At 35.7% G+C, this 23,148-nt stretch overlaps 3 protein-coding genes across 8 annotated transcripts in view; 2 read left to right on the top strand and 1 right to left on the bottom strand.

Annotated features, from left to right (window-relative positions):
* Positions 1-1,247: 1,247 nt before the first annotated feature.
* LOC107870498 (DNA repair protein RAD4) lies at positions 1,248-15,042 on the bottom strand. Of its 2 annotated transcripts, XM_016717051.2 has the most exons (15): positions 14,707-15,042; positions 14,308-14,376; positions 14,049-14,173; positions 13,508-13,852; positions 13,319-13,411; positions 7,071-7,163; positions 6,886-6,987; positions 6,141-6,190; positions 4,531-5,244; positions 3,829-3,956; positions 3,676-3,749; positions 3,402-3,596; positions 3,155-3,307; positions 2,273-2,482; positions 1,248-1,861 (listed from the first exon to the last, which is right to left on the bottom strand). In XM_016717051.2, the coding sequence occupies exons 1-15, from the start codon at positions 14,747-14,749 to the stop codon at positions 1,475-1,477; spliced, it is 2,781 nt and encodes a 926-aa protein (XP_016572537.2). In that variant the 5' UTR covers positions 14,750-15,042; the 3' UTR covers positions 1,248-1,474. The 2 variants fall into 2 exon arrangements, with proteins under 2 accessions (XP_016572537.2, XP_016572538.2); XM_016717052.2 differs by lacking the exon at positions 7,071-7,163.
* Positions 15,043-15,500: 458 nt separating this feature from the next.
* LOC107870499 lies at positions 15,501-19,529 on the top strand. Of its 4 annotated transcripts, none has more exons than XM_016717053.2 (4): positions 15,501-15,951; positions 17,465-17,606; positions 18,210-18,640; positions 19,186-19,529. In XM_016717053.2, the coding sequence occupies exons 2-4, from the start codon at positions 17,484-17,486 to the stop codon at positions 19,187-19,189; spliced, it is 558 nt and encodes a 185-aa protein (XP_016572539.2). In that variant the 5' UTR covers positions 15,501-15,951; positions 17,465-17,483; the 3' UTR covers positions 19,190-19,529. The 4 variants fall into 4 exon arrangements, with proteins under 4 accessions (XP_016572539.2, XP_047256546.1, XP_016572540.2 ...); XM_047400589.1 differs by having other exon boundaries at positions 15,813-15,951; positions 17,469-17,606; XM_047400590.1 differs by lacking the exon at positions 19,186-19,529 and having other exon boundaries at positions 15,581-15,951; positions 18,210-18,790.
* A 2,319-nt stretch (positions 19,530-21,848) lies between these two features.
* Positions 21,849-23,148, top strand: part of LOC107870500 (THO complex subunit 4D) — an 8,663-nt gene continuing 7,363 nt past the window's right edge. Inside the window, exon 1 of one of the 2 annotated variants that reach the window (XM_016717055.2) lies at positions 21,849-22,092. The gene's annotated coding sequence lies outside the window, so the exon portion shown is untranslated. The remainder of the gene's footprint in view (positions 22,093-23,148) is intronic. The other variant, XM_016717056.2, reaches the window with a different exon arrangement.

Below are 23,148 nucleotides of genomic sequence, written 5' to 3'. Positions count from 1 at the left end.
TCCTTGTGGTGGGGCTCTTCCTCGGACCCTGCGCAGAGGGAGCTTTAGTGCATCAGGCTGTTCTTTTATTTATCCGGTGGAAAATATCACGAAACAACCTCTTTACCTCTATAAGGTGAGGTAAGGGGGTTTATATTCCATCCGCTTCAGACTTCACTTGTGAAATTTCACCAGATATGTTTTACTCCAAAGTAGAATTTCAGTGCGAATTCATTTGAATCGAACTCCAAAGCGGAAACGAACATCAACAACATATTCAATATAATGGAAAAGGTTGAGCGTATGTGGACCTAAACCCATCAAGACAAAGGGTACAATTGTACTTTAGGATATATGATTTTGGACCACTCATTGTATTTGAAATAATTTTCTTTAATGATTCTCTCTTGTTGTATGGTCAATATTAAGTACAGTAGTAGAATCTAAGAGAAAATGACAAAAATGGTCCCTTGTATTATTTTGGGGTAAACCTAAAGTAATTATTAATGTTTTTTTTTTTTTTTGGAGCAATTTTGATCCTTTAAATTTGCACTTTTAATCTCTTTTAACTATTTGCCAAACCCTTGTATGTTTTAATTTAATGGTTGAAAGTGGTATACAACAACAATAGTTATTAATGCTCCACATGAAGCAAGTTGGAATTGGCTATATCGCTCCATTTAAGCTTACGCATATTTAACTAAGCACACAACCGTCCGATTCCAAACAAGTTGAGCTTAATTATATGAATCTTCACTTACCATACAGGCCCATTTAAGCTCATGTCAAAGTCATATGACTTCACTTACCATACCAGCCCATTTAAGCTCATGTCGGACCAATATTATACAAAACGCGTACCGTTTAAGTCGTGATCTTATGATACATAGATCATACATTAGTATTTCTATCAACCTCAACTTACAAACTAACTATATGAATCTTCACTTACCATACCGGCCCATTTAAGCCTATGTCAAAGTCATGAATCTCCACTTACCATATCGACCCATTTAAGCTCATGTCAGTCATATGAATCTTCACTGACCATCCCAGCCCATTTAAGCGCATGGCAAACCGATATTATACAAAACGCGGATCGTTTAAGTCATGATCTTATGCTACATAGATCATACATTAGTATTTCTACCAACTTCAACTTACAAACTAACTATATGAATCTTCACTTACCATACCGGCCATTTAAGCTCATGTCAAAGTCATAGGAATCTTCACTTACCATACCGGCCCATTTAAGCTCATGTCAGTCATATGAATCTTCACTTACCATACCAGCCCATTTAAGCTCATGGCAAACCGATATTATACAAAACGCGGATCGTTTAAGTCACGATCCTATGCTACAAAGATTATACATTAGTATTACTATCAACCTCACCTTACAAACTAACTTGCATGAGATAAAATAGAGAACAAAAAGTTATCTTAACTTCTTAAACTGAACCAAAAACCTACTTGAGAGATTATAAAAGCTCTATAACTCCTCATATTGAACTGAAAAGCCACAACGACATCGTTTTGTCCTTGTTGAACTTTCTTCATCAACAGTCTGATCTTCTACTAGGAATACATGTTCATGGTTTTCAGCAAATACAAATGATGGACTAGTCGATTTGGCAATCTCGGATTTTTCTTGATGAGCGCTCGTGTTCTCACTGCCACCGGCTGGTAAGGAGGATTTATCATCGTTGGATGTTGCAATATTGACCGCTGATTGTGAAGATGCCCCATCTACGTAGCGATTTTGCAGTCTCTGTCGGGTAACAAGCGATGCAAGAAGCTGATACCACCTGGAAAGAGCTTCTGCTTCAGTCTTCCTCCTCTCTTTGGCCTCTCTTCTCACCTCTTCTTCTCTATATGCCTGATAACATCTCAACAACTTCGACATTAGTTCTACCTGATGGCTTCAAATACAGTAAAGGGTCGTTTGCTAGGATGGATAAGGATAACTAATCCCGGGATTAATTTAGAAGAGGAGCTTATCTCATGTTTGGTTGGAACAAAATGCATGGGATAACTCATCCCGGAATTAATTATCCCGGGATTGTAGTGTTTTTCTTATCCCTCCTTGAGGGTGGGATAACTAATCCTGGGATAGCTAATCCTAACTTGCTTTCCAACCAAACGACCCCTAATAGAGCTGGACATGTTTGATAGCATTCAAAAGAAAAAGTTCAAGGCATTTCAGAGGAGCTTTATTGGTCCCCCGTTACAAAGGACATCAAAAATATGTAATCAAGCAATGAAAATCTATTCGAATCAATTTATTTACCTCTAGAATTGCATCCTTGAACTCGGTACACACCACAATCCCCTCATAAACAGGTAGAGATCGACCATTCCGGAATTCAAATCCAACCATAGCAGGTGCAAAATCTATTTTCAGCCTTTGAGCAACAGGAACCAACCTTGGCAATCTCAAGTGGACTGTACCGGGTGGAAGGCACTTCTCGGACCAGACATCCACTTGACCACGCTCATTCTAGGAAAAAAGACAGCAATAGTCAGATTCTAGCCAGAAACAGCCATAAAGACAAGACTGGCAAACAAACCAAAATAAACCGAGGAAGAATGTTGTAACCAATTATCCTTTCTGCTACATATAAGAAAAGAAGCAAAATGGTGTACATACAAACATAACATGCAGAATGTGTGAACAGGCACAAATAACCTTCTCGAGCAATCTCAAGAAGCCAACAAATGAACCAGAAGCAATATTTGAAGGTTGTCAATGAGTGTAGTTGAAGAAAAAAATTGCACCGAACTGCTTATTCTCCAGGATGAAGCCTAATACTTTCAGACTCATCATTTAAGATACTATACAACCTAAAGGGGGAACACGAATATGCAAGTTCCCTTCCACTATTCCCTATCCCTTCTCTTTCACGAAAATTAGGTAGCTTCATAGTCTTTAACCTATAAGCAGATTTTGTAGGCAAAACTCATTCAACCTCCTACTTTCTTCGTTACACTAACCTGACCAGAAAACCTTTTTGTCTACTATCCTCTCATTGTTTCCGCTATAAAACAAGTCATAACCTATTCTTAACAGATCATGCACTTGTGCAGTACAATGCTGATAAATTAACATAAAATGTCAAATTGCAAATAAATCTCAACTTTCTTAACACGTGTATTATTTAGAAGGCTTTACCCTAGGTACAATGCCATTTACTGCAGGTGCAAGAATCAGTGGTTCAGTTTGCCAATGTCCATAGAGGGCGACAGTTCCTCCACAATCCCCCTCGCCACAATCATCATCTTCAACATCCTGTCCTTTGTTCTGCTTTCCAGAACGTTTCAGAACCTGAGCATAAGCCAGCAGATTATGGTACTTCCGCATCTGTGGACAATCAAAATCATAACGCAGACACACAAAAGATTTATGTTCAGACAAAAACCTTTGCTGGTGTCTCGTTAGCTTTCACTTGGAGCCCCTCGCGAAGCCATCTTTCCTTTCTTTGGAGTATTTGTACACAGGATCGTGGGTATACTGGATGACCAGAACAAAAACCTAATACAGGTCCTTTGGGGTAGAGTATCTGATTTTTGTTAAGCCATCTTTCGATTATGTATAGGTGATGACTTCTGTAAGCCTGCAAGGAAAAATTACTTCAAAACAAATCTATCGGTACAACATAGTGACATTTTGGCGGATACTTGTGTTTGTTATACCTGTTGATTTGTGGGAAGAGGTTCAGTCAGTGCCCTAGTTTCCAACTCCATATCTTCGAGAGAGCTCCTGTTTGCTGTAACAGAATTCCATTAAAGAATTTTGCATTAGTTCTCTATCACTATGTTCACACATATCCAGCAGACAATCATTACCTCCTTGTGCAAAATGAACTTCACCATTGGTGGCAACTGACTCCAAATCCTTTAACGGTGCCAATACTTCATCCCACCAAATTGAGTTGACTCGTTCAGATGCTATCTTGTGCCACTTTGTACAGTACCTGACAAGAAAATTGAAAGATATATTAGACAGAAGCATCTACCAGTTAATCTCATCCGTACGGATATCAACACTTTTTACAATTTTTTTTATAAGTCAGCTCTTTCAATTAATTTAAAAGCCTCTGAATGTATCCAATGTCGCCAAAGGCGAAAAGCGCTAAAAAGTGCTCCGAGTCTATCAGAGCTTTAAGCACAAAGCACAATTAAAGTGCAATATAATAAGTGTACTTTAGTTCATAAACAAAATGATGAAGACTATAATGATCAACAACAACATACCAAACAAACTTTAAAAAAAAAAAAATTCATGGCTTACACCTCGTTGATGTAGGGAAGGAATAAAATGAGGAACAACTGACAAGGGCAAGACACGATTTTAAGATTCTGTGTGTGACACAGTAATATTATGAAAAAAGTAATTATATAGTAATGAAACCAAGGAGTAATTATTTTATCATGCTGCAGAAAAAATAATTAAGATTATATATAGAACGATGACCAACAGAACTAAACTTAAGAGAAACTACAACACTTAATGAAATTAGGAACACCAAAGCAGCAAGAAGTGGAAACCTGCGTGTCACATCTTTAGCTCCATTTCCAGCAAAAGCAACAACATATCTTAAAGGCAACTTGCATGCAGCAGCTGCAGCTTCCACATTTTGCTCTACATCAATAATTGCATTTACAACATCAACATGCACCCATTTCCCAGTCAGGTTCTCACCACTGCAGTAGACCTCTGCCCAGTATAGAGGTGCACCTACTTTCCTAGATCCAAGAGCAGTTGATATTCCATGAGAGGATGTTGAACACTCTTCTGCTTTAATTTTCTTCATTTTGAACGGTGATACATTTGATGAAGTACTTTGTTCATCCTTCACATCTGCGATCATAGTGTTCCTAGAAATTTCAACTGCAGTGGCAGAAAGAGCCATTTCCAGCTGCATCTCAAATTCAAGATCCCCTTTTCTCTTTCGCCTCTCATTAATATCATGCTGAACATCCGATGTTGACTCCGACATTCTTTCATTAGATTTACCTGTAATAGTTTCTCTAGGCTTGCCATTGTTAGCTTGGCCAGCAGATGTTGAAGTCTTATCAGAAACATTATGTTTGCCATCAGCCATAGATTTAGCAGGAGAGATAGGAGAACACCTTGGTCTAGCCACCATCAATGTTGAAGAGTTAAATATCTCGCTACCAGCCCTACTAGGGCCTTGACCAGAGGGATATGGTTTCTCAATTTCAGGCTTCAAGGAAGCAACATCCATGATTGATACAAACCTGCAAAGAATGTCTTCAGATATCTTGAAGGTAATTTCTCATGAGATTGAAAACTTGCAATCGTTGGAGCTTTCTTAAAGCTTGCAAGATTGAGAATAGAAAAAATAAGCAGCTTAAAGTGTCCTTTTTGGTATACTACCAGGGGCTTTTCATGTTTGAAATGTAGTAAAAAACCTCTACAAGGGGGAAGTTCTAATGCAACATTGTCACCTAACTTCCTAGACTATGCCGCTTGTTACCAAAATAAAAGTCTTCCAGAAGGTGGACTTCCACAAATGTATCAAAACATATTTATGCACTTCGTTACTCCAAGAATAGTCAATTCATAGATAAATGTGTTAAACATCACAACGCAATAGCTCTAGCAACTAATTAAATATGTAACAGAAAAAATGAGAAACAGGACACAATACGAACTGGGCAACACAAGTCAAAAAAATAATTTAACTGATTGAGACAGCTTCAGAGTTAATACATTCTACGCAGCTTAACTTCATAGATTAAATGCTCTGGATAACTTCTGTTGCGCCTAGCAACCTACCCCTCTCTCTGCCATTGCTCTCTCTACACCATCACTCTATTCCCCCCTTCCCCTCTCTCTTTTCTCTTATAGTAATCCCTCTTTCCCCTTCTCCAACCTTTTTCTGCATTTTGAATTATTCTTGGAATCAAGTGGAAGCCGAACCATGGGAGGGAGGGGAAGGAAACTGTGTTCCTAGCATGACCTTTTGCTTTGACTTAAACATTGAAATGAATATCGTCATGGTCAAGTTAGGGCTTACAGCATTTAAGACATAATCGTCATTCAAAAGCCAGAGTAATGGATAATAAAACAGTCAGTAGAAAAGGAACAGAGGCTTTTTAGTTGTAATAGAATACGAAAAATAGCAGCTTACCTGGTCGTAAGATTCAAAGCCCTAAACAGCGCGACAGATAATGCAGCAACCTGTAATAACAAAAAAGAAAAGGGCTCGTTTCTAAGATCAGTGGGCAACATACTAATCGCTGTTTCTTCTATCAAGATGTAGAAGCCTGCACAGCCTCTGAATTTACTTTTGAATAGGAAGTTTCCAAAGTTTAAGCAATTAACCAGGATATTACACCATATCTGAATGACCATAGTTTCTTTATTTTCTATTTTTTTTTTTTTTTTACGGCAAGAAGGGCAAACAAAGAACTAACGAAATATCTAAGTGAACAAACACAAAAACAGGACAGGTTGTTCTACTTCTTGTCTGAGAAACTTCACAAGCGGATCTGCCATGAATTACTGTGTCTGAACTACAAGAAATTGAAGCTAAATTTGGTGACTTTATCAGAAAAACATTAGTCAAACCACTTTCTTTGGCAGCAACCATAATTGCCTATTACCATCTCCTACGATTATAAGACTGTGCATGTCAAGTCTACCATGTTAAGCATGCAACATAGTCTCCGACCAACTGATTCATATCCTAAAGCAAGAAGATGCAAATATATGATGGGGTGGAGAAGCAAACATGTGACACAAAGGAAATATGTCAATGACAGGGTAGCCATTATTCAATACATATGAAATTTCCAAGAAAGCACACAATGTTGCGATAAAAGCTATGCTCAGAACAAGCAAAATAAAGGAAAAACTTATAAAGGAAAACATACCTCTTCTTGGGTTCCTTCCTGAGACTCAAGAATTGATGCCAAAGCTGAATGAAATGGCTTCTCCGTATCATTTGAACTTCCAACACGAAATTTACTGTGGAACTGCACCCAGTGGTAAGAGGCGAAATAAGAGATCGGAACTTGTATATCAAATGTCAGTTATGATGAGAACATGCAACAGATACCCAATTGACAAGAGGAGCTAGAGTCTTTGCAGTAAGTTTTGGAACATCGGTCAACTTCATCAGATGTGCAGGCAGCAGTGAAAGTAAAGCAGCCTGGCAAAAGTGAGTATCAGTACATCGAGCGAAAGATTTAAAAGCAAAAGTTCACCTGCATTTCCCATATCATGCACTGTAATTATACAAGATAGCAGTAAGCTTCTTGTTAATTCATCAATGAAGGAAGTACAGAGTTTGATAGTGTTTGTAGAAGAAAGGAAGGAAGAGAACTGAGAGAGGAAGAAGATGAGAGAGAAGAGTAACTGCCTGTATACATTGTGCTTCGATGTGTATAGTCATATACATTTATAGGCTAGAGATTAGGCTAACTAACTAACTAACTAACTAGCCGTTAGCACTAGTGTAACTAACTGAAAACAGTTATAACAAAAAAACAACTAGTCTATTATTGCTTCTTCTAGAATCTTCCACACTTGAGACCTCTTTCTTTTGTATTCAACACTCCCCCTCAAGCTAGGAAGGTGAAAAAATGTCACACATTCCTAGCTTGTGATTTAGATGCACTTGTTGAGCCTTGGTGAGGCCTTTGGTCAGCATATCTGCAAGTTGATCTTGTGTAGAAATATAGTTTGTAGTGATCATCCCTTAGCTTATCTTTTCTCTTATGAAGAAGTAATCAATGTCAGTGTGTTTAGTTCTCTCATGGTAAACTGAATTGGCAGCTATTTGAATAGATGATTTGCTGTCACTAAACACCTTGACTGGCAGCTTTACTTCCATTCCAATTTCCTTTAGCAAGCCTAGTATCCAAACCAGCTTAGCTGTTACAGCTGCTAAGCTTCTGAATTCAGCCTCAGCTGAACTTCTGGAAACAATAGCTTGTTTCTTTGACTTCCAGCATATAACTGACTTCCCAATTTTTACAAAGTAACCAGTCACTGATCTCCGGGTTTGAGGACATGATGCCCAATCTGCATCACAGTAGGCACTCACCACTCACCTGATCACTTGGTTCACTAGATAGTAACACACCCTGACCAGGTTGATTTTTAACATATCTCACAACTCTAATTGCAGCATCCATGTGAGACTTCTTTGGCTCTTGTAGAAACTGACTTAGTGTCTGTACACTAAATGCAATATCAGGTCTAGTCATGGTTAAGTATAGTAACTTGCCAATCAGTCTTTGATATACACCTTGATTTGCAGGAGGATCATCAGTAGGTTGTAGCTGTTTGTATTGATCATCAAATTGTTTTGAGGTCAGTTTGGCATTGTAGTCCATAGGAGTAACCACTGGTTTAGCTGCTGTCAATCCCAACTCTGATAGTAACTCTAGAGTGTATTTCCTCTGGTGCATTAGTATCCCTTTGCTTGACCTTGCAAATTCTATACCAAGGAAGAACCTTAACTCACCTAGATCCTTCATTTTGAAGCTTTGTTGTAGCATAACTTTTGCATCTTCTATCAGTTTCAAGCTATCACCAGTGATTAGCATATCATCAACATACACAAGTACCAAAGTGATTCCTTCTTGTGTCCTTCTTATATACAGAGATGGATCATATTGACTTTGAACAAACTGAGACCTTAGTAAGACTTCTGATAGCTTCGTGTTCCATTGTCTAGGTGCTTGCTTTAAGCCATATAGGGATTTGGTCAGTCTGCACACTGAATTCTCCCCCTGACTGGCAAATCCCTGAGGCAACTCCATGTATACTTCATCAGTGAGGTCACCATATAGAAATGCATTGTAGACATCCATCTGATGAACAAACCAATTCTTCTTTGCAGCAGTAGCAAGAATAGTTCTTACTGTTTTCATCTTCACAACTGGTGAGAAGGTTTCTTTGTAATCAATCCCTTCTCTTTGTCCATAACCCTTTGCTACAAGTCTACTTTAAATCTTTCCACTTCACCTGAAGCCTTATACTTCATCTTATATATCCACCTGCAACCAATGGCTTTTTTACCTTTAGGCAAGGGAACAACCTCCCAAGTGTGGTTGGAATTTAAGGCCTCTATTTCAGTCTTCATTGCATCTATCCATCTAGGATTTTTGCAGGCCTCAGAGTAGCTTGTAGGCTCAATAACAGATAAGGTTTTCACCACAAAACTCTTATAGGACTGAGATAGTTTATCATATGATATATGATTAGCAAGAGCATAGCGTACCTTCTTTGTATTCTTAGAGACAAAATCATTCATCCATGCTGGTGACTTCCTTTCTCTAGTTGATTTCCTTTGATCTTGAGCTGCAGATGGTTGAGTTGCAGGCTGTGTAGTATTAGGAACCCGTTGTAGTTGATGTTCTTGCCGAGTAACCTCTTGATGTTTGCTTGATCTTCTTTGATAAACCTTGGTTATGGTCTGTCTAGTAGTAGGTACATGAGGCTGTAGGTATTCTTAATGGTTCACAATGTTCGGAGAGACATTTATAGGAGCCTGCAAGGGTGTCATAACATCACTTGCTGCTGAATATTGATCTTCTAATGGAAATAATGGAAACACATGATAGGGAATCTGATCATCAGCTGCTTCAAGCTTGAAAGGAAACACATCTCCCTGAAAGACACATCCCTGCTAACAAAGAAAACAGTAGTAGATATGTCATATAAGACATATCCCTTCTTAGTACTAGAATATCCCATCAACACAGCTGCTCTTGATCTTGGCATGAGCTTGTCAGACTCATTTTGCACCTTAGCATAACAGAGACAACCTATTACTCTTAGGTGCTCACAAGATGGTTTAGTACCATATAATTTCTCATATGGAGTATAATAATCAATACTTGAACTAGGTAACCTGTTTATGAGATACACAGCAGCTAAAACACAATATCCCCAAAACTTAACAAGTATTGTTGCTTGAAACCTCAATGCTCTTGTGACTTCTAGGATGTGTCTGTGCTTTCTTTCAGCCATACCATTCTGTTGAGGTGAATAAGAACATGAGGTGTGATGTACAATACCTTTGGTTGCAAATAAACTACTGCATAATGAGTTCACAAACTCAGTTCCATTGTCAGTTCTAATTACTTTCACAGTTTTGCCAAACTGTGTCTTAACATACTCAAGAAATTGTTGTATCTGCACATACACATCTGACTTGAGTTTCAATAAGAACAACCAAGTAAAACTTGAACAATCATCAACCACTGTTAAGAAGAATTTATTACCATTCATAGTAGGAATACTATAAGGTCCCCATAGATCCATATGTATTAGATCAAAACATGCAGACTGAGTATTACTTGTAGGAAAAGGACGTCTGGTTTGCTTGGCACAAGGGCAGATAGTACATTTCTTTACTCTATCTTCTACTACATGAAATTTAGTAGGTAGCAACTTTAAAAGTATATTAGAGGAGGCATGTCGTAATCTTCTATGCCACAGATCAACCTCAACTTGGGCTTTACTTTCATCAGCTTTAGTAGAGACTTTTGTTGCTGCTGCAACCTTCCTTTCTTGAGTATTCACTAAGAGATACAGACCTCCATCAAGCTTACCAATCCCCTCACCTTTCCAATACAAAGATCCTGGAAAACACAAAAATCAGGAAAGAAGTTCACTGAACATTTCCATTCCTTGGTCAATTGTGATACTGAAAGCAAGCTGCATGTAAACTGAGGAATATGATACACATTTGTTATACTATTTTCAGCAGACACATAACTAGATCCCACATGTGTAACTTCAGTCAGATCACCATTAGGTAAATGCACCCTTCTTGGCTTATCTAGTTTTGTTATGGACTCATTCACTAGTAGGTCTAACTTTCCAACCATGTGATTTGTGGCACCAGTGTCAATTATCCAATTTCTTGACTCATATGAAGCTAGAAATACACTAATACCTGCATTTGCAGCATTTGTTGTCTCAGTAGAAGTGCTAGCACCACTATTTTTGTTGATCATCTACAGGATTTGATCATATTGTTCCTTAGTAAAGATTGTTGTTCCCATCTGACCTAGTTGATCCAACTACATTTCAGACTCTTCTTAATGGCATCCATCATTGAACCAGTTACTTTGGATAGACCTTGAATGTGAACCTTGCCTTGTAGTCATTTCTGTAGTATCTTGAGAATCACTAGTCACCTTGTATGCTGCATTAGCTCCTTCGGACCTGAACCTCTTTTTGAACTTGTGATCTTGAGGATATCCAACTAACTTCCAACAATTTTCCTTAGTATGACCTTTTAGCTTACAGAAGTCACATTGCAAATTGTAGTTCTTCTTGAATTTTTGTGTCTCATTTCTTGTAAACATGGCTAAGTCAAGACTTCTACCAATGCCTGCAGGACCAGATCCTAGCACACCTGCATTAGTAGCTATAGATTTTTGCCTTTCATCACTCATTATCATGGCATATGCCTGATTGACAGTAGGCATAGGAGCCATAAGTAGTATCTGACTTCTAGCCTGTGTATTTGTTTCATTTAGTCCCATGAGGAACAGAAACAACTTCAGTTTTTGTAGATGTAGAACAAACTCCTTGGACTTTTCACAATCACAACCAGGAGCAGGCACAAGTGCCTCAAATTCTTCCCATAGATCCTTCAGTTTTGAGAAATAGCAGGACATAAAAGCTGCTCCTTGAGATAGTGTTGCAATTTCCTTGTGCAGATTGAAAGTTCTAGCACCATCTACTTTGTTGAATCTTTCAAGCAACTCATTCCACACAACACTTGCAACTGATGCATACATGATTCCACCTAATAACTCTTTAGACACAGAGTTCATAATCCATGATAATACAATAGCATTTACTCTTTCCCAGTGGTTTCCCAGAACAGAAGAAAACTTTTCTTTTGTGCAAGAACCATCAACAAGTCCTAATTTATTCCTTCCTAACAGAGCTACACGCATAGACCTAAACCAGATAGAGAAATTTTCCACACCTGTCAATTGGAAGGAGATGATTTGTGTTCCACTAACATCTGAGGGACTGAGAAAAAGAGGATGATTGTAATCCATTGCAGTAACTGCTCTTGCACTGCTGGTTGATCCACCACTCATTTCGACACCATTTTCCATTACTTGAACCTTCTAAGGTAGCTAGTTTTGATCTAGCCAACCTGTCTCTGATACTATGTAATTATACAAGATAGCAGTAAGCTTCTTGTTAATTCATCAATGAAGGAAGTACAGAGTTTGATAGTGTTTGTAGAAGAAAGGAAGGAAGAGAACTGAGAGAGAAAGAAGATGAGAGAGAAGAGTAACTGTTTGTATTCATTGTGCTTCAATGTGTATAGTCATATACATTTATAGGCTAGAGATTAGGCTAACTAACTAACTACCCATTAGCACTAGTGTAACTACCTGAAAACAGTTATAACAGAAAAACAACTAGTCTATTATTGCTTCTTCTAGAATCTTCCACACTTGAGACCTCTTTCTTTTGTATTCAACATGCACACAGAAGACGCATAGCATGCTAAGTCAAATATTAATGGTTTTTTTAGAAAAAGTCATGCTAAGTCAAAGATCAATGTCATAAATGAATGAGAGTTACGAAAAGAAAAAATATGATAACTAAAATTATTTGAGGTTTTTTTTTTAATAACCGTGGTGTCTGGGCAAACTTTAGTGCACCTCGACTAAATCCATCGGATACCTTCCACCTTCCACCATGCATAGCAATAAAGTTCCCACTGATCATGGGTTGTAAAATCATATAAAGATTTTAAAATTTATACAATTTCTAAGCTTGAACACATGACACAACCATAACAACAACAAAGTTGAAAGATGACAAATGTAGTTGGACATCAAATAGGATTTTCCTATATTTTTCCACATCTTTGTAATTTTCGCTACCACTCACATATTCCTCGAAATTACCTTGAGTTAAAAATATAATTTCAGAAACCTGTGAAGAAAATATCGGCACGACTTCTAAAAAGTGAGGTCGCCTCACTCCTCACAACTGTTACCATTTTCCCTGTCCTCCCCCAACCGCGTTGACTAAGGAAAACAGAGAATTATACTGCCGCTTAACTTAGACCTCCTTAATTTCCCAAAGTTTTGAATGAACATTCCTGTTTACTAATCTTTTAATTCTTTTTCTTGAAGCCTGGGCAGGTGGGTGGATTCAAGTTAATTATAAAAGACGAGCCAATAAAATAGTTGTTAGGAGGTTTGGCACATCAGATATCAGTGCATGCAAATATCGGTGGCAATTTGGTTGGTTGGGGGTGGGCGTGGGGGGTGGGGGGGCTATCACTCTACAGGCATAAGAAAGAACCTGGATAAGAGGATCATTGCAAGCGCTATCTACCAGCCTGCCCCTTGCTAGTAAACAAAGTAAGTTAACCTTATGCACAAGCTCAGCCAATTCCTGTAATATAAGGGGGAAAAGTATAACTCATTCACATCCAAAAAGGGACTAAATTATAGATGGTATTAATATATTTTCGTATGACATTCAAACCACCTTTTCTTCAGCAGTTGCTCGGCGTACTGTCTTCTGTTTACTAGGACTAGGATCAGGCGGGGCATCAAACTCAACAGTCACACCATTGATTGTATCTTCCTTAACAATGCTTTCAGACTTCAAAGTATGAACTGACCCATCTTCCCAATCAACACCATCAAGTTCATCTTCCCTCTCAATATTCTGACACAGAACATCTGTACTTCCATTTTCCACTTCCGATGGCACGTTTTGTAACACATCTCTAGTGCAGCATTTAGCATCTAATGTAGTCCTTACAACTGTAGTACCAGTAAGCTGCTTACCAGTAAGCTGCTTTTCTGCATCCCTCGATACATTCTCTGGCTAAACATACAAAACACAATACAAATTAAGAAATCCATTATTCAAATGCAGTTCGTGTCTAAAACATCTTCCGAAACACATGGAAACCACAAATGATTATTCAGCAATGTGAAACAAAGAGATACTTCTTGCTGAAGGAAATGTTTCACTCGATACATTGCATAACTGAAGCGATAGAGCAAGAAAGAAAACTAACCTTGCCCGTGGTATCCTGCTTGCACAGGTAACTATCATCTGTTTTCAGACCCCGAGAACGACGTGACTTGTTGACTCGTTTCAAAAGTTTCCCCACTGCACCACGAGATATGTTTGCAAGAGTTTCTGAAATCAAGCATGTAATTCTTAACGTAGTTCTAACATTCAAGTACTCAAATCTCTACTACTATTGTCAATGCATATTAAACTTCATATCGAGATTTTAAAAGAAAATATATTAATAAGGAACGATTGCAAACCACTAGCTTCGTCTTTGCAGTCACTTGCGTTCTCCATCTCACTATAGCGTTTCAAAGAGTCTTCATTTGCTGTCCAAAATGGAACACATAAGTTAACCAGACCTCAATGTGCTCCGCTAATGAAATTAACAAACTAGCACATAACACAAGTCCATGAGAAACAATCATCAAAGATTGAATTTTTATGCATTCTTGGTTATGTTTTGCTGTGGTTAAACAGTTGCTAAACTGAAAATAGCAAACAAATGCCAAATAATCTGATAAAAGGGTAGTTAAATATGACATACAATCAAATGAAAATGAGGAATTTTTATGCATTCTTGATTTGCATTTTTTTTTTTTTAGGGGGGGGGGGGGGGGGGGTTGTTAATTAGTGGGTTAAGGAGTTAGAAAAAATACCATTTGATTGATTTTGTTGTTTTGCCTGATTTCTGGTTCGCATTTTTTGCTGAGGAAAACAAGAAGAAGAAGAAGAAGAAAGGCGCCAGTTGCTTTTTACGGTTGAAACCTATTACTATTCACAAAACCCCGGGAAGGAAGAAGAACACAAGTGTGCTTCCTTTTTTATTTTATCTTTCTTTTTTTTTTCATTCGGTGCCCGCCCGACTAATTTAGATTGCGCCCGCGTTGCAGGTTCATTAAAGTGCCAGTGCTCAGATCGCGCATTGCAGGCTCATTAAAGCGTCAGCGCTCCCAACAGAGTCAAACTCTTGATCTGTAATTAAGGATGGAGCAATCCCATCTACTAACTCTTTGAAACCTATTATATTCCCGAATTCTCGAGAAGGAGTAGAATTCAGCTTTCTTTTTAATTTTTCCCTTTTTAGTTAGTCATAAATAGATAATATACGATTTAATTTGACTTCGGCTGATATGTATATTATCTAATTTTAAATATGCACAAATAAACACTTAAAATTGTATAAAACTGAATAAATATATAAATTATCAGATAAGACATCACATAGGACGTATATATATTTTTACTTGTTAAACTTTATATATACAAAAGATTCAAAAAAAAATTATTTTTCACTCATTGTCTTATCCGCATTGGAGTACTAATCCAAATTCGCGTCAAGTAGAGCCTTATTCGGAGATAACATTTTCTATCAAAGATTTTTTCATACTAGGCTCAAACCCAGGATATCTTGAAGAAAATAGCAGTCTCATCCACTGCACTGCATTTTTTAATGGTTAAAAGATCAAGTTAAAACATTTATTCTGTCGTTTAAGTATCTAACTACTTTTTCTTAAAATAGTTTTAATTGATATCCAAATATATGTAATTTAGATAAAATTATTTCTTTTCGGTTTTCCTTTTTACTAGTTATTACAAGTTCTTTCGAAAATGATCCTTTTTATTTTTTCATATAACAAAAAAAATCCCTTAAATATACACTTAACAATTTTGATGTTTTAAATTTATCAAATATTAACACTTTTAGCCGGAATAATTAAATTTAGCCAAAGGGCTATTTTGAACACCCCCTTCAAATATAAGGACCATTTTTGCCATTTTCTCTTCCTTTTTCTCTTAAACCTTAACATAACACTAGTTTTTCTCTCTTAAATCTTTATAATTCTAATATTCAGCGAAAAATTGCAGATTTGTGCTTTAATTTCCTATTTCTACTTATATTGGTAAGATTTTATTATTTCTTAATTCATGTCTAGTGTTATTTAATGATTTTGTTTTTGTTGGTTTTTGTATTTTTTGTTTGATTTGCTCATTTGTTTATATCATGTACTATAAAATAGATCCAAAATACTCGCTGCAGTGTTTTTTTTCCAAGTGTTTGATAAAATGTTCATGTGAGTTGAATAAGTGAAATCATAGCATGTTAGCATATATGCAAGTTTGTATACCATGCAAGTGTTTGATAATATGCCTCAATGAATGAATTGTGACAAAGTGACTAGTTATCATGCTTTCAAGATTGTGCTATGTTTTACTTTCAATGCTATCGAGTCCTGGGAGTTCCTATGTTGTTTTACTTTCAATGCTAGCGAGTCCTGGGGGTTCCTATGTTAGCAGGACATTTCGTGCAAGAACTAGGTTTGAGTTAGTGCACTAACTAGGTTGTTTTTAAGTCAAATGATATCAACTTTGACCAACGTTTTGAAATGTATATGATAAATATTGTAACTTATAGTACTTTCTGTATAGTTTTTGAATGTTGTAATTTTAGTTTCACACTATAGAATTAATCTAATGTAATTTAGCTTTAAAAATTAGTCAAATTGACTCTCAAAAAGCAAAATATGGCAGTTATTTTAGAACTGAGGGAGTAATTCTCTCCATTGATCTACGAGTTTTTGTTTAATGTATAGTATTATTCTTGTTTCTTATTTTTCGTTTCTGCTAATATTTGTTATTTCGTGTAGTCTTATTATAGTAGTATTTTCTTGTAGGATTGTGCTGCTGTTATCTGTTGTTTTTAGTATAGTTTGTTGATTCTTTTAGAGATAAGCATCCAGTACCCCCGTCCCCCGCCCCCGAACTATGGCCAAAGTTGTTACGATACACTCCAACTTCATAGGGGTCCTATTACTACTGAACTCGATTTTAGCATATTCTTGTAACCCTTTTGGGCTGGCGTGGAACCTTTATTACATAAAACGAGGCCAATGTCAAAGTGTCATGTCAGCTAAAAGACAAAAATACGCTAAAATTTAGTTTAGGGGTAATAGGACCGTGTGAAGTTGGAGTGTATCATAGCAAATTTGATTATCGTTCAACTAGATGTTTTACTCTAGTATTATTCTTGTTTCTTGTTTTTCGATTTTTGCTACTATTTATCGTTTCGTGTAGTTTGATTATAGTGGAGTAGTATTTTATTGTAGTATTGTTCTGCTATTATCTGATGTTTTAAGTATAGTCTGTTGTTTCTTTTATTTCTACTACTTCTTATGTAGACTATTTTTATCTTGAAGCCGAGGGTCTGTCGAAAACATATTACACTGAATATCTTCTTGTTGTCGTTGTTGTTGTCGGATACAATGCACATTTGTTTTTGTTCACTTTGAACCTTTTCTTTCAATATGTTTTGGTGTGATTCAATTACTGCTTTTGTATATATCATTTGTTTTGTCCCCTCTGTATCCTTTGTATATGTATCTTCTATTTTCTTTTGCTGAAGTATTTCTGTTTTAGGTAGTTTTGTATCATAGCTATGGGAAGTAGATTAGGAAGAAGAGTTGTAAACTTTGCGAATCTTCCGATTAAACTCCTCATGCCTTCCTCTTTCTCCAACATCACCGAGATCGCCCTCAAAACCATCCCCGCTGCTTCCAAGGTAACATATCTTAATAGTATTTTGTATACTTAGTATTAGAGTGAAAGTTCAGAACACATCTAAAGTATTCCGATTTTTCATGTTTCATACCTGAACTATCACATGTGTGAGTATCCTACATGAACTATCATCAGCTTAGGCGGAGCCGTGCCTAGTAATAGGGGGGTCGTCCGACCCCCTTCGATGGAAAATTATGTTATTAATATATGATTAAAATGATTTTTATGTATATATTGTAGATGTTGAATCCCCTTCGGTTAGTTTTTCTTCAGATTTTGAGGGGAAATCCTAGCTCCGCTTCTGATCGTCAGCTATTTATCAAAAACACACATCACTATCAATTGTTCACTTTTATACATCGTTCAGGCTGGAAAAGTAGTGAGCGATTGATAGTTGAGGTGTGTTGTGTTAAATAGTTGGCGATTGTTCAAGCAGGTAACTCACACACTCGATAGTTCATATATGAAACTAAAAAACTGGAATACATTAGGTGTGATTTTGACCATTAACTCTTAGTAGGGTGAGTTATATGAATCATGTGGTATATTTAATAATTGGGATACGAAATTTAGATTTAAATATTTCTTGAATTTTTATGTATAGATTGAGATAAAGAGGGTTTTGGAGTCTCTCTATGGCTTTGAAGTTGAAAAGGTCCAAACTCTTAACATGGATGGAAAGAAGAAGAAGAGAGGTGGGCTGTTAATTGCTAAACCAGACTACAAAAAAGCTTATGTTACTCTTAAGAATCCATTGTCTATATCGCCCGACCTTTTCCCTATACGAGTGATCCAAGAGGAAAAGAAGAATATGAGTAACAAATCTAAGTCGTCTAGCATTGTTGAGGATGATGAACCTAAGAAGATGCATTGGCTTGAGGAGAAGAAAGATGGAAGGAATAGGCCAGATATGAGATTCGGTCGTGGCCGTTACCATGGTGAAGAACGTTCTGATGTTGGCCGCGACCGTGGTAGAGATGTTGGCTCTGCAGCGGCAAAGTTCCCTTGGAGCAGTATGAGGTCTTACACTTCTAGGTAGATTTATGTTTTTTGCTGCGTCTAGGTGGATTATCTTTCTCTTCAGAATAAGTAATTTTGTATGCTTGTATCATTGTCGTTAGTACAATTACAATGTTTTTATCTCCGGATGTTGCTAGTTTAATTCCAAAAATTTATATGGTGTTCTATGGTTTTTCGTTAAGCAAAAGTGTAGCTATTGTGCAGTACATCTGGATAATTCACTTGATTTCTCTAAATTTTTCTTGAATTTTGTTTTTTCACTTCTTTAATGGATTCTCTGATGAGAAGGAAGTTTGTTATAGAGTTCTACCAAAAGTGATAGAGTTGCCGCGAGCCCTTATTACTGCCAAGAGCTCTTTGTATTCAGGCCGGCCCTAGGCCACTTGGAACCTCAATGACCACGCTCTTCATTTGATATATGTGTGAACCACTGGAAGCAAGATTGTCTGCAATGAATTTGATTTCCCTTGTGTAACTACTGATGGAATGAGCATCTCGTTTGAGATTTGCAAGAGTGTGTCGCAAACTGAAAATTCTGGCGTGACATGCCTGTTTTGCAGATAAAGCATGTGCAATGAGAGGAACAATTGTTGCAAGGCTAACTTGTCGTCGCAGCCATAGTTTGAAATGTGAAAACAAACATGCATGCCTAGTGATACAAGCGTCTATTGGTAGCGGCTGATCCCATGAAGTCACCAAGGGCAGTCAGTCACTGCGTTCACTTAAGTTCTCGTAAGCAATGATAAAGGAAGAGGGAGCATTTGCATCAACCTAAGCGTTGGCCGGAGGCATCCTTCTTCCCATGAACCACATTAGGTGTGATGTATTTGGGAAAACTCAGATGAATATTTTTCAGAATAATGGTATTCTTTTGTTCAATAAAATCCTATGAAGTTGAGACTCTCTAAGAATATGACTTGATTTTATGATGTTATGGTTTGATATCAACTCCTGAGCTATATATTTAACATCTTGTTCAACTTAGAAAATAACTTCTAAAACATTATGTATCACTGATTTACGTCAGTAAAAATACGTTAAGTTTGACCTTGTCAATATCACACTTCAGTCAAAAATGTTCTTAAGTTTGATTTTGCCAAGACAACACTTCGTTAAAAAAAAAATTTGAAGTTGGCCTTGACAATCTAGACCAAACTTCAGGCAAAAATGTTCGATCGTTGATCTTGATAAGGCCACACTTCAAGCAAAAACACTCGAAGTTAGCCGGGCAAACTTAATACACAAATTTTTATAAACTAGTTTAGGTGTAGCGTTCAAACATTACACTAAATAGGATATTTATTTAAATAATAAAGATGAATATGATAATTAAATCTAATAACTTTTGAATGTGTAAAGATGGAGAATTTATTTATTAAACCTAATCTTTATTAAAAATATTTTTAAAATTCGTTCGACATTTATCTAACATCTGTAAATTACAAAAAAACAATACAATGATCGAGACATCAAAATAATACAATTAAATCTAATCTTTAGACTCAAAAATTTTCTCAAAGTCGTCCGACACTTATCTACCACCAGTAAATAATAGCAAAATAATACGATAATAAAGATATGAAAATAATACAACTAAACCTAACCTTTATATGAAAAAAATCTTCAAAATCGACCAACATTTATTTATCACCTGTAAACATCAACAAAATAATACATAAAAGTGATATCAAAACAATACAATTAAACTTAAATTTTACACTCAAAAATTTCTCAAAATCGATTGAGATTCATTTAGGAAATGTAAACTACCACAAAATAACAAACTAATTGAGATATTATGATAATATAATTAAACCTAACCTTTAACCCAAAATTTTTTTTAAAGTTGATCCATCTAGACATGCAATCGAATCAAGTTAGATGGGCATCAATCATATAATTAAGATAAAATATCACAACAGAACATAAGAGAGTAGAGGTGAAAATCTCAAAATTACAATACTTTTTATAGAAGTGAAGGAATCAAAAATTTAAAAAGGACACTAGTTAATATTTTAGAATTTTTTTTTAATTTTGTTTTGGAAAAGCTAAGTTTAATACAAATATACCTTTTATTTTTTTCTATTTCGAAGAAGTCACAAATATAAAAAAATACCAATATTTTTTAAGAAAAAGTAAACCAACCCTTTATTTTTGGAAAATTACGTAAACCAAAGCAAAAAATTGCTCCATTTATCTTTTTAATATATTTATTATAATCATTGTTTTAAAATTTTTTCTTTTAAAAGTATATTAGAAAAAAATATTAATTAATTCTCTTATCATATATTTTAGGAGTCCCATATATTTTAGGTCTTTATTTTTGGAAAATTGACGTAAACAAAAACAAAATTTTTCTCCATTTATTTTTTAATATATTTATTATAATCAATGTTTTTAAAAATTTTCTATTAAAAGAAGGAAAGTATTAATTAATTCTCCTACCATATATTTTAGGAGTCACATATATTTTAGAAAGTCTAGTCAATATATTAAAAAATAATTAAATAATAAATTAAAAAAATAGTGAAAAGATAGTGTTGTCTAAAGAAAAGTCTTTTAATGAATGACAAAAAGTTCAAATTACTTTTCTAAGGGTTCACACTTTTAATATATTATTATTATAGATATAGATATAGATTTAATCTCATATATCTAAAATAAAATCAGTTGGATCATATTTACAAAGTGGTTACTCAAGCCGAAAGTCTCCTAGTAATAACCTCTCTACCTCTTCATGATAGTGGTATAGTCAAAGTACACTTTACCCTCCCTAGACCTCAATCCTGAAACTATACTAGCTTAGTTGTGTTGTTGTTGTCCTCATATTTACAAAACAAATTCAACTTGACTACAACTTAAAGTGACCGCATTACCTCTACTTCGCCCAAAAAGGTAAAGTTGGCCCTTTCAAAATTCTCAACTCCCTTTGTAGTGGACCTATAAACGAACCTTATGGAGGCCCAAAATACACTTTTCTCTACAGGAAGTCGTCCTCCTTAGACCCTATTTTTGAAACTATATTAGATTTGTTGTCGTTGTTGTTGTTCTCATATTTACAAAACAAATTCAACTTCGACTACAACTTAAACCGCGGTCACAACTTCACCCAAAGAAAAAACAATTGGGCCTCCAAAGTTGTCAACATTCTTTGTAGTGGGCCTTTATGAAGCCTTGGGCCTATACATGTAGGCCCAAAATACACTTTCATATACAAGAAGTCGTCGGTCGAGTCGTTGACCCCAAGTCCAGCTCCTATATAAACACCTCTACTCTCTCTCTCAAAAAGAAAAACACAAATAGATTTTCTTCTCAAACCCTAAACCAACTTTTTTTTTTTCCTTCCTCAAACATCAAAATCTTCGCTTAAATCTCCATAATTACTCCTTCTACAACTGTATTTCTCCACATATTCGGCGAAAAATTGCAGATTTGATTGTTCGTTGCGTGTTTCTACACATATATTGGTGAGATTTTTCGCCTTTTTTTTTGTTTTTAGTATCGCTTTTATCTAGAAGCTGCGGAATGCTCATATTTTAGCTTTATTAAATGGTTTTTTTATTTTGTTTTTTGAATTTTTTTGTTTGATTTGATGCGTTAGCGTTATTCAATGAGTTGTTCTGTTTTTTTGAATTGTTTGTTTGATTTGTTCATCTGTTTGTATAATGTGTAAAAGTTCATGCTTTAACTTTATTGGATGATTTTTTATTTTGCTGATTTTTGAATTGTTCGTTTGATTTGTTCATCTGCTTGGATAATGTGTAAAATAGATTGTGTTATGTAGTTATGCATATATTGCTAATAGTTTTTTGCTATTGAAGCTGAGGAATGTTCATGTTTTAGCTTAGTCAATGAGTTTTGGATTTTTTGTTTGAGTTTTTCATCTGTTGGTATCATGTGTAATGTTGATTCTATTAATTATGTATATTTTTATTATGAAAGCATGATGCTTTTGTATTACTTCATGCGTTATCACAGCAAAAAAAATTGTGTCTGTTTGTTGTGTATTGTTAAATTTATTGATAAATTGATTTTAATTGTTTTTTGCTATTGAAGCTGTGGAAAATTCATGTTTTAGGGTTACTCAATCACCTTTGTCTGTGCTGTTTTTGGATTGTTTGTTTGCTTTGTTGATCTGTTTGTATCATGTCTGAAATAGTCTGGTGATTTTCTTAATGAATTATGAAAACACGATGCTTTTTGTATCGTGCGTTAGTGCCAAAAAATATGATTTTTTTTTTAAACAATGCTTTGGGTGTACTTTGATCTGAGTAGTTTTGCTTGTTTGTTTATTTGCTCTATGTGTTTGTTCAAATTTTATGTGGAATTATTCTGAAAACATAATGGTTCTGTTTTGACTATAACCTTTGTTCCATTGATGATCATGTTTTTGTTTTCTATCAAATAGTTGATTATACAATTTATTCTTTTGTGTCCACTTATAATCTTTTCTTTCAATATTTTATATATTTTGGTGTGATTTCATTATTGCTTTTCTATCTCTGTATCATTTGTACATAAAT

The sequence above is a fragment of the Capsicum annuum genome, chromosome 12 (genome assembly GCF_002878395.1).
Source record: "Capsicum annuum cultivar UCD-10X-F1 chromosome 12, UCD10Xv1.1, whole genome shotgun sequence".
NCBI classification, from domain to species: Eukaryota; Viridiplantae; Streptophyta; class Magnoliopsida; order Solanales; family Solanaceae; genus Capsicum; species Capsicum annuum.
The sequence above is the reverse complement of the archived record's forward strand: the minus strand, read 5'-3'. Positions and strand labels throughout refer to the sequence as shown.

Bases quoted from the DNA above. Each gene is read 5' to 3' on its own strand.
- LOC107870499 (XM_016717053.2), top strand. From the start codon at position 17,484: ATGGGAAGTAGATTAGGAAGAAGAGTTGTAAACTTTGCGAATCTTCCG. The intron at 17,607-18,209 runs GTAACATATCTT...TTTTATGTATAG, and splicing joins CCATCCCCGCTGCTTCCAAG to ATTGAGATAAAGAGGGTTTT.
- LOC107870498 (XM_016717051.2), bottom strand. From the start codon at position 14,749: ATGCGAACCAGAAATCAGGCAAAACAACAAAATCAATCAAATG. The intron at 3,308-3,401 runs GTTTTTGTCTGA...GCTTATGCTCAG, and splicing joins CTAACGAGACACCAGCAAAG to GTTCTGAAACGTTCTGGAAA. The intron at 2,483-3,154 runs GTAAAGCCTTCT...CTTTTTTCCTAG, and splicing joins TAAATGGCATTGTACCTAGG to AATGAGCGTGGTCAAGTGGA.